This window comes from Channa argus, chromosome 12 (assembly GCF_033026475.1).
Source record: "Channa argus isolate prfri chromosome 12, Channa argus male v1.0, whole genome shotgun sequence".
NCBI lineage: Eukaryota > Metazoa > Chordata > Actinopteri > Anabantiformes > Channidae > Channa > Channa argus.
Window position 1 is genome coordinate 23347956 of NC_090208.1, and position 12566 is coordinate 23360521.

Consider the following 12566-nt stretch of genomic DNA (forward strand, 5'->3'; position numbering starts at 1 on the left):
AGTTCAAAGCTCAGATTCACACGTTTTTGTACACATCTGCTCAGGAAGTTGAGTCAGGAAAGAGAAAGAGCAAAGATCAAGAATGGTCAGTGAAAGAGTCGCTGCTGAACCTGGTGTTGATTAGGTTGAGGACTGCACACAAACATATGCCACCTCCACAACACATGCTGCTGCCATCCAGCCCTGACTGGGAAGACACACCAGTGTGTGTTGTGCTTAGAGGAAGAACACTGTGTTAACAAGAGGAAGGTACCTGCCCTGCATGCTTGAGTCTAACTGTCAACACCCTGCCAGACTCAAAATCGAATCTCCAGGGTGTAAGAAAAGTCAAACCAGCCCCCCTGCATAAACACCTCAGTGGACATCGGTGCCAGACGCTATCTGTTTTCTCGAATGCCCTGCCAGACACTAAAGCTACTTCGTGAATTACTTCTCCGGCCAGACCCAGAAACCAGTCAGAGTTTAAAAGAGTCACTGCCGCCACCTGCAACCTCTGTTCTCCCCCCAAACGGTCACTATCTTCACAGAAATGTCTCAGGACAGTAGCTCTGTCTGTTGGGCTTGGACATTATATCTTTTAGAAACAATATTTGGGGAAACGCTTTGACAACGGTTTTAGCTGGATTTCATTTAGAAAAAGAACAACTCATATCCATGTTTGGTGTATTGTACTGTATCAAATTATTTTGTTCTCATCATCCCTATTTTAATTTATCACCGTCTTCAATTGTTGCTGAAAGAAGTGCATGTTGCACTAATAACAAATCAACAGTTGCACGCTTGCAGATCAGAGAAAAATTGTCACTCACACACACACACACACACACACACACACACACACACAATTACTTAATGTTGAACAACATTAATAGTAATTACTTATGTTTAATTTATCCATTCATGGAAAATATACAATTTGTTTGCATGAAAATGAATATATGAAGAACTATTGAATATTTACTAACTGCTAACAAAACACATTATCCATTAATCACATAATTCATTAATTCACACATTGCAATGATCATTACTGAAGCATTAGTACGGCCTTTTACCTACTTTGTTGAATTTCAACACACACATTCAAATTTTCACAACATGTGTGCAGCGGTTCTTATTATACTACAAAGTGCATTTGTACATGATGAAGCAGCCTCATCTTTCATGTTATTTGAACAGTGTATTACAGTTCATAAACCTGGGACAACACTGATGAATTACACTCAATAGGCAAAGGCCTAACGCGGAACAGGGGCTGCAAATTAGGTTTTGTTACAAGCCCTATATACATGGCATCAGTTCCTTAGTTCTTGTAAAATTAAATAAAGAAATACATTTTTAATGTATATGTTGAAATATTTACCTCTAAGATTTTTTAAAATTTTCTTTATTGAGTGTAATTTATCATACGTCACAGTTTCCAAAATGTCAAGTTAAATTATAATAAACTGTACAATATGAAAAATATCAACATAACAACAAGAACAATTTATAATGGATATATATTAATATTAAGACTTAATATAAAGACTATTTGGTATCTGTTGATTTAGAAGTAGATCTTGAGAAAAGTAATAACAAAAATAAATATTTAGCTTGTAGTAGGATGTAGTGATGTGCACATTAAGTAGCTTTGTTCTCTGCAGATTACATTGTCTTCCTAACGAGAGAAACAGCGTTTTTATGGAATTTTGTTGTATTATACCATTATATTTAAAAAGTTAAATAACTGTATGCTGTACTAAAAGCTACTCTTGGGCTACCACAGAAACAAATATTATAATTTGCCTTTTTTCTTAGTGATTCTTATCTAATTATGATTATTTAATTACGAATTGTTTGAAAATGATGTATTTTCCTGCGACTTTGGCATCACAATCAAAGGAATCTAATTGACGTATTCCCGTGTGTGTGTGTGTGTGTTTGGATGGAGTGTTGGTTTTACTACAGATTAGTAGTAGTTTGTTTGCTACTATGTGTTTGTTTCGAGTTTTGAGAAAACTAATAAGACTCAGAAAACACGTGTAAACAATTGTGAAAATACTATGAATGCGCTTTGTTTACACCGGCTCCCCTACTCTAGTCAAAGATCGCCTATATAGCAGATGTTCTCTCTATAACGTGTTGGTGGGCGGAGGTTTGTGACGTCAGGAAGTAACGTGCAGCGTGAGCGCTCATAGACAAGCGGAGGCACTGAGAAAAAATGAATCCAGTTTTAAAGCACCTGGTGTTGTCTGGCAGGCGTGTAGTTGCAGCCTGTGTGCGACATCACTCTTCTCTTACAAGTACGTTCAAATCCTGGTTCGTTGTCTAGCCGACTAGTCTACCGTTAAGTTCCAAGACTGCAAGCTTTTTTAGCTCGCAGCGACTGCGGTCAAGCTAACACACACTGTAGCTAACTAAGCTAACGTCGCTAGCAGCTAAAGCGGGTCACCTACATAGATATGTTGTTGAATAGATATAGTGAACATATTTCTTGTAGCAACTGCATGAGCAACTTAACGTGTGTGACACAGGTAACTGTCCTCATATTTATTCAAGAGCTTTGGACACATAACTTTGTTGCAACCCTTCTCCCAACTTTCCGTAGTGTGAAAGATGAATGACAGCAATCATTTGTCACCACAAACATGTACTTGACAAATTGATAATAGTGGAATCTAATTTATTCAAAAAACAATTTCTTCAAATCAAGTGGTTCAAGAAAAGAAATGATTTAAACAAAGACACACTCACCTACCATATTTTGGGTCATGAAGTGCCTCCTTGTGACAGAACTGTGTGTGTTTGTGTCCAGCTGAACTCATTGAGAACATGGATAAGAAGGCAACCTGGGACCGTTTCTATGCTGAGAGCAGCAGCAGGACACCCACCTTCAAAAACTTTGAGTGGTTCTTCGGCTTTGAAGCTGTCCAGGACTTCATTATGCCCCTCTTGCAGACAAAGTCTCATCCGGATACTCCGCTCCAAGTCCTGGATATGGGCTGTGGAACGTCTGCTTTGGGGCCGTGCATTTACAGACACTCTCCTCTCCCTGTGCAGGTCACTTGTGCTGATATTTCCCCCGTAGCTGTGCGACTGATGCAGGAACACGTCCGAGCCAAAGCCATCCAACCTCACAATATTTCCTCTAAGCTCAAATTTGTAGAACTGGACTGCACACAGCTTCATGAGCACTATGGTTCCAGAAGTGTAGACCTGGTAGTGGATAAGGGCACCACAGACGCCTTATTGAGGTCTAAGGAGGGGAAAGGGAAGGCTGGCTTGGTGCTGAAGCAGTGTTTGAAAGTGTTGCGGAGCTCAGGAGCTCTGCTCCAGTTCTCAGATGAGGACCCTGATGCCAGGCTGCTGTGGCTGGAGACTGAGGCACAGGAGCCGGGGGTGATGGCAGATGTAGGGGTGCAGGAGGTTGGGGAGCTAAGGGGAGTGTGTTACTACTGTTACCAAGTGACTCCTCGCCTTATTGTCCACTAGTAACTTTCTGTTTCTCTTTTTTGACATAATAATAAACAAGTAAATAACAGAACATAAATATAAGGTTTTTTTATTCTCTATTCAGTCGCACCACATTGTCATTGTTTTGTTTGATTAATATATGTGCCAAATGTAAGATCTACATTTAAGCGAGGTACATTTTATTTTCTAAGGCTCACATACAGAGACACTGATGATGATGTATTAAATGTGAGAGAATTATTAGTTGACATCTTCTGCCATCTAGTGGCCTGTACAGTATGTGCAGTGCGTTCAGAAAGTATTCAAACCCCCTTCGCTTTTTAGAATTTTGTTATGATGAAAACAAGATTTGACTGTTTGGCCATGATTCTAAACATTATGTCTGCAGGAAACCAGCTGCCCAATACCATCCATACAGTAAAGCACGGTGGTGACAGCAACTAGCTGCGTGGCTGTTTTTCAGCAGCAGGGACTGGGAGACTGGTCTGGGTTGAGGGAAAGATGAATTGGTAAAGTACAGAGATATCTTCAATGAAAACCTGACCGAAGGGTCGGAATACTTAGGCCAATGTGACATCTCAGTATTTTCGTTTTAATCAATTTACAGACATTTCTAAAATATTTTCACTTTGTTATTATGAGGTACTGGGTCTAGACTAATAAGTAAATACATGAATTTGAAATTTTATTTGGTTGTATCAGGCTGCAACATTACAAAAAATTTTAAAAGAGAAGTCTGAAAACTTTTTGATGGTACTGTATGTGTGAGGTCTTTCAGCCCGCAGTGTCTAGAAAGTTCAATGGAATGCAAATGCAGCAAAGACAAGCAAGTATAGAAAGTGTTAATGTGCATCTGTGCATGCAGGAGCAGGGCACAGTAAAATCATACAGGCATGGACATTTGCCAAAGTCGGTAATAGATTTTATTTGAGATCAGTCCTGCAAAAAATTGATTATTTTGATTAAATATATTTAGCTGGTTGAACACGTATACTTCATTTTTCACAGATCTATACTTGATAGTCCTGGTTTGCTTGTTACAAACATAAACACACATAAAAACTCATGAATGGTGCTGCTGCAGCGACTAAAACAAAAAATGCAGTGCAAAGACACATGTACTGTAGTCATCATCACAGTGCAGTACATTTCTGAAAGTTGCCTGCTGTTTTAAAACAGGCTGAAGAAGTTTGCTGAATCCTCTTCATCATCTTCTTCCAGCTGTGCATCCTTGCAGAAATATGGAGGTATTAACAGCTGAGGGTCCGCGATTCCAAGGACATTGTTAAAGAAGCTGCAGGTGGAAAATCACAAAGAGCACATGACTCATTTAGACATGTGAACAAGTCACCCTGCACTTCAGCAGTACTCTAGTATTGTCTAAGCCGAAAACGACTATTTGGAAGACTTTCAAACTGACCTGGTCACCACCCATCCACTTTTATCGGTATGAAACAGAGTGGAGACAGGAACACATCCGTACTCAGTGACAGTGCTCATGAACCTTGCTGTAGAAACAAAAGTGGATCACAAGTTACCTGGGGTGGCACAACCAGACAAACAGGTTTAGGAGCAGAAAATAAACACAGAGAATCACAGAAAGTCATGTGTCACAGCACTAGCTTCCTCTTATTGTACCTGTTCCCGTCTTCATCCGCAGCTCTCCCACCCAGGTGTTGACCAGGACGCCCTGTCCTGGACCAGAGGAGCTGCCCAACACAACCTGTCCGAGCAGGGAAGCGTTCCTTGGGATCGCCAGCGGGTGGAAGTCAACATTGAGTGGCTTCTTGGTGCACGTGTGGTTTCTGTAGTGGATTTCATACATAAGATGCTGGAAGACATGATGGCATTATACAGCAGCTTGTGTTGAACATGACATTTGTTCATGTATATAATACAGCAGCCGTGTTTTTAATCACCTCTCTGTAAAGCAGGAGGACGTCATATCGGAAGGTTTGGTTGTTGTAAGATCCAAGCTCTCTCAGGCGGATGCGCTGTCTCAGTGCGTCATAGCTGAACTTGGCGTAAGCCCACAGCTTCTCACTCGCGGTGGACTTTAACGCAGAGATTATTTTGGGTTTGTTTTAGTTTGCTGAAAATTATATATTATATTTCCCAATACAGAAGTGCATGGAGGTTTGGCTGAGCCGAAATTACCCCGAATGAAACGGCTATAAATAACAATAATCCAGTAAATGACAAGCCCTAAGCGAAACCTTACAAATATCATTGCTTGTGTATAATTTTAGGACTCACCACAGAAAGGCTTCCTGTCAGCAGTGGTGGGGATCCTGTCAAAATTAAGGAAGTTGTTTTAATCTCCCTGAAACATTTTAGCAAAACTGGTATCTCAGCAATTGAATATTCTTGATATCTTACTGCACGGTCGTGGTTTCAGAGCAAAGCAGCCAGCTGTCAGGCACACAAACACGACGAGGACTCTCATGATGTCTGATGGTGAAGTGTTCTCTGCACTAGAGGAAAATATACGGTTCCCTCAGTGTTCACTTCCTTATGAACTAGTGGGTGTGGCTCCCGGTTGGCATCCACAGCTTGTTTTCTTGTCAACTTCACAACTTTTTTCACACTTGTCCTGTCAGAGTAATTGTAAAACGTTAAAAACAGACACTATTTAAAATATGATTATGAGGAGGACTTGCAGATTTCTCAGATTTCCCAGATTTTTCATAAATAGGGATTAAAGGCACAAGGTTGCTACTTCTTAAACAGCCCTGTGAGGCTTAAATACTCATTACGTTACTGTACATTTTACTCGAATATGCGCACCGAAGCAGTAACGTGTGAGCAGAAACTATACTGGGAAAAATCGCAGACAGTCCATCAATTATCCGTGACCACTTATCCTGTTTAGGGCTGCGGAGGGGCTGGAGCTTATCCCAGTTTTCATAGGGTAAGAGGCAGGGTCCACCAGTCTGAGGGCCAACACAGAGAATCACAAACAGACAACAACTCACGTTCAAACCCACAGGCAATTTAGAGTCAGCAGTTAACCTAACATGCACATCTTTGGGAGGAAACCTACACAAGCATTCTAAAGTGAAATCAGGGTGAAACAGTCAAAATCACCATATTGTCACCATATACTTTTAACAAATGTGGCTCCAAATGCTATATACAGAAAAAAATGCTATAGTGTTGCTGACGAGTTACAGGCTGAGTTGAACAGCCGTTGAGAATCAGTAATTGTATGTTATATTATGATATTAAACATTTCTGCATTGTGTATAAGTTTCCGTCATCATATTACCTAGTCACCATCATGTTTCATCAGAATAATTCACAGCTGACAATTTTTCGTCAACTAACAAGCTAAACGTTTAGTGTCTTTCACCAGGAATTATCGTTTTGAACCAAAGTCCTGCAGATTTGGAAGTATAAAAGTTATTTTCTGTGCTCCCCTACATTGTAGAAGTTTTGTCCCTCAAAAGGTAAATCAGTCTACTGTAATGCAGTAAGTAGATTTGTTCATGATACTTCATTTAAAAACAAGTTGGACAAATAACTACCATAGCTAGAACAACTTTAAAAATACAGTGCAAAGACACATGTACTGTAATGATCATCACAGTGCAGTACATTTCTGAAAGTAGCCTGCTGTTTTAAAACGGGCTGAAGAAGTTTGCTAAATCCTCTTCATCATTTTCCTCCAGCTGTGCATCCTTGCAGAAAGGTGGAGCTATTAACAGCTGAGGGTCTGTACTTCCAAGGACATTGTTAAAGAAGCTGCAGGTGGAAAAATCAGAAAGAGCACATGTTACCCTGCACTTCACCAGTACTCTGGTAAGTGGACAGTTTTAGAGACTTTCAAACTGCTGGTATGAAACACATCCAAACTCAGTGACAGTGCTCATCAACTTTGCGCTAGAAAGAGAAGTGGATCACAAGTTAAATGAGGTAGCAAAACCAGACAAACAGGTTTAGGAGCAGAAAATCAGAAATAATCAGAAAGAAGTCATGTGTCTCTGCACACCACTTGAAACTATTCTGTCCAAAGTAGATCAGAAGGTCTCATTGTTATAAGATCCAAACTGTCTCAGCTGGATGCACTCTCAGTGTCTCATAGCTGAACTTGGTGAGATGGACTTTAACAAAGATTTTTGGGGGGGTTTGTTTCAGTTTACTGAAAATGATTGGCCTATTCCTCACCATTGAGGTGCATGGTGGTTTGGCTGGAGAGACTATTTGGAATAACAATAATCCAGTAAACTACCAATGCTGAGTGAAATGTTTAGAAAATTATAGTTCCTTGTGTGTGTTACTTGTGATTTACCACAGAAAGGCTTCCTGTCAGCAGTTGTGTGAAGCCCAAATTATCGTTGTTCTATTTAACTAAAGCATTTCCATCACATTTATGCAAAACATGTTTTTCACCTGTTCCCTTGCTTCTTCAAAACCCCCCACAGTTTTCTGCCTGATTGTCTCTTTATAATCTCAATGCTCCTGGATGTGCTTTCCCACTTGGACTACAGTTTGCCCTGTTCTACCAGAGTTTCTCCTTTTGGACCCTGATTTTCTGCTCTGAGGTTTTGTTTGTGTAACCCTGCCCATGTGTTGCTGTTCAGTATTGGGATGTTTGATTATTCTGTGGTGTGGTGCTTTAGTTGGTTAATCTTTAGTTAATCCCTGCTTGTTGTTTATTCCCGCTCTACCTTCCTCTGTATATATGAACTACCTAGTCTCTGTGCGTGCACACCTCTGGATCTTTCTCATTAACTATACCAGATAAGATCTGCAGCATTTTTGTTTCTCCGTTATTATTTTTCCCCTGTTTTAATAAACACGATCGGCCATTATGTTCAGCTTCCCTCATTTCCCCCCACTCCTGTCTTTTTCTCCTGGCTTTCCTTCCTATTCTTTAGGTTCTGCAGCCCAGGATTGTGTTTCGATGGAGCTGTTGCCTTATTGCAGTGTGCCCTTTCTGTCCTCCATTCTCAATGATTTTATTTTATTTTATTATTATTTTGTTTCCTTTTTGTTGCATTATTGGATTAAAGAGTAATTGTATATTGAGTAATTGTATATTCTTTATATCTTACCGCCTGTTTGTGGTTTCAGAGTAAGGCAGCCTGGTGTCAGTCACACAAAGCTGATGAAGGACTCGTGTACTGTCTCTCATGCGTCCTCTTCCCCAGAGTTTAATGTGCAGTTCCCTCAGTGTTCACTTCCATATAAACATAGCTCCAGATCTAAATCCACTGCCAGGTTTTCTTTGGGATTCAGTTCCTCCACCCATCTCTTCTGAGGTGAAAGGCAGAACTGTATCATATTAATACTGTAGACCTACAGCTGAGCGAGGAAATTGCAGCAAATAAAGCCTTCTCCTTATTAAGATAAACCAAGAGTTGACTTTGCTGATCAAAGTCTGCAAGACTTCCTCCATAAAATGTTTGATATGCTGCCATGTTTCTATAGATAGCACATACTGTGTCAGGAGTATATCCAGGCCGCCGCACGCAAAGGAGAAAGAAGTTCTGCTTTTGTCTCAGATTTTGGCTTTATTGTGCAACTTTGTCGTCACATATAAAAGACAAGGAGGAGTTGAGAAAAACTCACGATAATCTCGCCGTATGCGGTGCATATAATCAGTTAGAATAAAAGTGTGGATACAATTCTTCACATTGTGTGTTGCCACTCAATACAGCCCTTGGTTTTTAACATTTTAACATTCTTGTTTTTATTGATACAAAAATCCAGACAGTCACAAATCAGAATGTTGTTTGAAGCAGTGTGTAACACCCAACCTGTTAAAGCCTGCTATTTAGCAGTAAACCAAAAAACGAGGTAATGCACTAGAAGGATCAAATGCTTTGCAGAAGTAATCACTTTCACATTCCACATCATCTAATGTTTAACTCATTGTTAATAGACGTCAGTAAATGCATCTTTAAGCTTAAATCAATCAAAAAATAAAATGCCCTTCAAAGAAGCCGCTCGTAATGTGATGCACCGTGTACCTATAACAAGGCTACCACTCTGCTCCACTTGTTTATTATAAAATCTCAGAAGAAAAAGTTCAGAGCCTAAAGGAGGCTCTCAATTCTTCATAAGAAACAAACTGAGGAAGTCTTTCTGCTCCTTCTCAGGATCCACCTCTGCTTGTGGGCAGAAGTTTGGAGCGTTGAGCAGACTCGGGTCTGAAATGCCAACGATGTTGTTGAAGAAACTAGTGAACACAAAGACACCACAATCACTTGGCTGGATGGGAATATTTCTGATTTTCAAAGTAAGTTATGTAATTACACAGTTAATTTCATATTTCCGTTAATGTTGATATTTACAGAGTGTTAATCCGATGCTCACCTTACCACCACCCATCCAAACTGGTCAGTGTGGTACAAAGTGCTGACAGGAATGCATCCAAATTCAGTAACTGTGCTTATGTACTTTCCTGGAGGGACGAGGATGAAAATGTTTTTATAAAGTGTCATACAGGCGTATTTGCTGCAAGACCTTTCTAACTATGTACACCATCTCTCACCGGCTTTTTCAGGCAAATCTCCTGTCCAGATGTTGATCAGGAGTCCTTCACCAGGTCCAGATGAGCTGCCAATAACGGCCTGACTCAACAGGGATGCAGTTTTTGGTATTCCCAGAGGCTGGAAGTCTCCCTTCAGGGGAACTTTCTTACACGTGCGGTTTGAATCAACAATGTCGTACAGGACACCCTGATGGATAAAAAGTGTGGGATGAGTGTTACTTAAGTTGAACAATTTGTCCTTTTAAAACGACTACTTACACCTGGATTTACACGTTATTGATGACCACTGTCGAGTACAGATTTCTGTTCAGCAAAATATTTCAGCATTTTACCTCTGTGGTCAGCTGCAACTGCTCTAAAATTAATATATGTCATTGCTTTGCTCACCTCTCTGTAGTGCAGCAGATAGTCACTGATGAAGGTCTTATTCTCGTAAGAGCCCTGCTCCCAGAGTCGTATCCTTTGTCCCACTGCATCATACAGGTACAGGACATAATTGAGGAGCTTTTCATTCTGTGTGGACTACAGAAAGAATGCAAGTAAGTGTACATGGCCCTTTATAGGTAAGTCATTATGCTCAGGTCAACACACTTTGGAACAATATTAACTCACCACAGTGAGGGCTCCACTCATAAGAGGAGGACTTCCTATTTAAGGAGACACAACATTGTACTTTTTCATAAATTACACATTTAAAATGATTAAAAACAAAATAGATTTGTCTGATGACATTGGTAGCATGAATAATCTTAAGTGCTGAGAAGGCATAAAATGACCAAAAAAGCTCTACAAACACTGTTCTTTGTACTCACTGCATGGTTGAGGCTTCTGGGCCAGACAGCCTGCCAGCAAGCATGTTAATGCTATGAAGAGTCTCATATTTCTGGATTCCACGCAGCTGTTTGCAGGCAGCCACAAACACTGAGCTGGGGAGGGGAGTTGCTTCTTATAAACAGCGACACAGGCTCTAGGAGACAGCCTCCTTCCGGGTTTATGTTTTAACCTCAGGAGCATCATAAAAGCCAGGTCCTAAGAGGCTTCTGTTATCAGGCGCATCACAATAAACAGCATAAAGATCACTACATCTCTCTATGAATGATGTCAGTTCTAGCTTGTGTGTGTTTGGAGGAGACGTAAAACACAAAAGAGGAATTCAGACTGCAGTACATTTCATGGGGCACCAATAGCAAAACCCCACTGCCTTTTAGTTTAAATAGGTTAAAAATTGTTCCATTTTCATAGAGTGTAACAATGAGACCTGTGAACAGTGGGTCAGGGGTAAACGATGTTGTTTGCAGACACACATGTAGGGCGCTAATAAACTCAGAACTGGATTTAGGTTGAAAGGTAGGTGGATCACATGTTCCTATGACATCACTGTCACATGATGCTGAGGTGTGTGTGACCAATGCACCTTGAGACACAAATCTTCTCAGTTTACTCTGCTGAGTAAATATGCATTCGTACTTTACCAACAACACACTGCGTGGGTAGAACCACATTAACACGGTTCTTTATTCTGTGATTTAATATTTTACATTTCAACACACATGCACATTTTAGCTTTAAGTTTTCACATAAAAAGCAAAAGTCATAGACTGTAGGCAACTATTAAACAACCATTCATTATCACCACGTTGCTTATATTAATCTGTGCTTTTTTTCCTTTTCTGACTCAGTCATTCTGCATTGAAATAGTGGAAACTAGTTTCATATCCACATCATCTATTGTTACATAACTGGAAATCTTTAACAAATGTTTGGCAATGACAAAGAAAGCTTAACGTTACCAAGGTTATCTGACCTATATAGCCTCAGCAGTCACCTGAGAGTTTCAATATATATTTTAATGTATGTAATGTCTCTACATGTGTTTGTATTAACTTTTACCAGTTTACACCATTATGTTTGACTAAACACATGCTAAATCGTATTTCTTATAAATCTTATATCTTACATTTTTCTAGTCATTACCAATGTTGGCATGTTAACGACACAAGGTTATCTGATGGCTATGATATTAACGGAAAAAATATCTTTGCCCTAAAACTGAATAATTAATACAAGGAGTCTGCAGGGATAATGAAACGAACGGCTTGTCAATCTAGTTAGACAGGAATCTAGTTATGGAGTTAAAAGGAGATGAACATGAAATACACAAACATCCTTCAAGAAAAGAGGAATTCTGCTTTAATTTCACTCTTCATAAGGTAACAACAGTCCATCCAGACTAAACTTATCATTTATTTGACAAAAGATGGATTCAGTGACCACATCTTTCTAAACTTTCACACAATCTCAACCATTTAAAGTACTGCATTCCACTGTATACATTTACAAGACTAACATAACACCACATTAAAGTACATGAGAATGACATTTGCCACAATTTGCTGTCTAATGATGTAAATGTTTCATTCCTTGATGACCTCTATAAACGTTCTGTGCAGTATTTTTCAATGAGGGCACAGTTACTGTATATGTATTTGGGAGGATATAGCATAAAAATGTAAATTAATGAAAGACATTGTCTTACTCATTCTGAGAAAAGCAGACCTCACCAGGATGTCATTTGTGTCATAATTTTGCATTTTATCAGCCAGTACTTTCA

At 39.7% G+C, this 12566-nt stretch overlaps 3 protein-coding genes across 3 annotated transcripts; 1 reads left to right on the forward strand and 2 right to left on the reverse strand.

The window, feature by feature from the left end:
* The first annotated feature begins 2148 nt into the window (after positions 1-2148).
* Positions 2149-3539, forward strand: cskmt (citrate synthase lysine methyltransferase). The gene is made up of 2 exons (XM_067524387.1): positions 2149-2285; positions 2798-3539. Exons 1-2 carry the CDS (start codon positions 2204-2206, stop codon positions 3472-3474), a joined length of 759 nt encoding a protein of 252 aa, XP_067380488.1. The 5' UTR covers positions 2149-2203; the 3' UTR covers positions 3475-3539.
* An 817-nt stretch (positions 3540-4356) lies between these two features.
* On the reverse strand, positions 4357-8667 carry LOC137137749 (ependymin-like). The gene is made up of 7 exons (XM_067524388.1): positions 8514-8667; positions 5836-6049; positions 5713-5747; positions 5376-5510; positions 5095-5287; positions 4877-4964; positions 4357-4750 (listed from the first exon to the last, which is right to left on the reverse strand). The coding sequence occupies exons 2-7, from the start codon at positions 5900-5902 to the stop codon at positions 4627-4629; spliced, it is 642 nt and encodes a 213-aa protein (XP_067380489.1). The 5' UTR covers positions 5903-6049; positions 8514-8667; the 3' UTR covers positions 4357-4626.
* Positions 8668-8952: 285 nt separating this feature from the next.
* LOC137137747 (ependymin-1-like) lies at positions 8953-10984 on the reverse strand. The gene is made up of 6 exons (XM_067524386.1): positions 10768-10984; positions 10568-10602; positions 10343-10477; positions 9956-10142; positions 9778-9865; positions 8953-9640 (listed from the first exon to the last, which is right to left on the reverse strand). The coding sequence occupies exons 1-6, from the start codon at positions 10970-10972 to the stop codon at positions 9511-9513; spliced, it is 780 nt and encodes a 259-aa protein (XP_067380487.1). The 5' UTR covers positions 10973-10984; the 3' UTR covers positions 8953-9510.
* Between the last annotated feature and the right edge of the window lie 1582 nt (positions 10985-12566).

What these genes read in the sequence shown, in the direction of transcription:
- cskmt (XM_067524387.1), top strand. Translation starts at nt 2,204, where the DNA reads ATGAATCCAGTTTTAAAGCACCTGGTGTTGTCTGGCAGGCGTGTAGTT. An exon ending in ACATCACTCTTCTCTTACAA is followed by an intron (nt 2,286 to 2,797) that starts GTACGTTCAAAT and finishes GTTTGTGTCCAG; the next exon opens with CTGAACTCATTGAGAACATG.
- LOC137137749 (XM_067524388.1), bottom strand. Translation starts at nt 5,902, where the DNA reads ATGAGAGTCCTCGTCGTGTTTGTGTGCCTGACAGCTGGCTGCTTTGCT. An exon ending in TGACAGGAAGCCTTTCTGTG is followed by an intron (nt 5,511 to 5,712) that starts GTGAGTCCTAAA and finishes TCTGCGTTAAAG; the next exon opens with TCCACCGCGAGTGAGAAGCT. An exon ending in TCCTCCTGCTTTACAGAGAG is followed by an intron (nt 5,288 to 5,375) that starts GTGATTAAAAAC and finishes CATGTCTTCCAG; the next exon opens with CATCTTATGTATGAAATCCA.
- LOC137137747 (XM_067524386.1), bottom strand. Translation starts at nt 10,972, where the DNA reads ATGATGCTCCTGAGGTTAAAACATAAACCCGGAAGGAGGCTGTCTCCT. An exon ending in ATCTGCTGCACTACAGAGAG is followed by an intron (nt 10,143 to 10,342) that starts GTGAGCAAAGCA and finishes TTTATCCATCAG; the next exon opens with GGTGTCCTGTACGACATTGT. An exon ending in TTTGGATGGGTGGTGGTAAG is followed by an intron (nt 9,641 to 9,777) that starts GTGAGCATCGGA and finishes TGTGTTCACTAG; the next exon opens with TTTCTTCAACAACATCGTTG.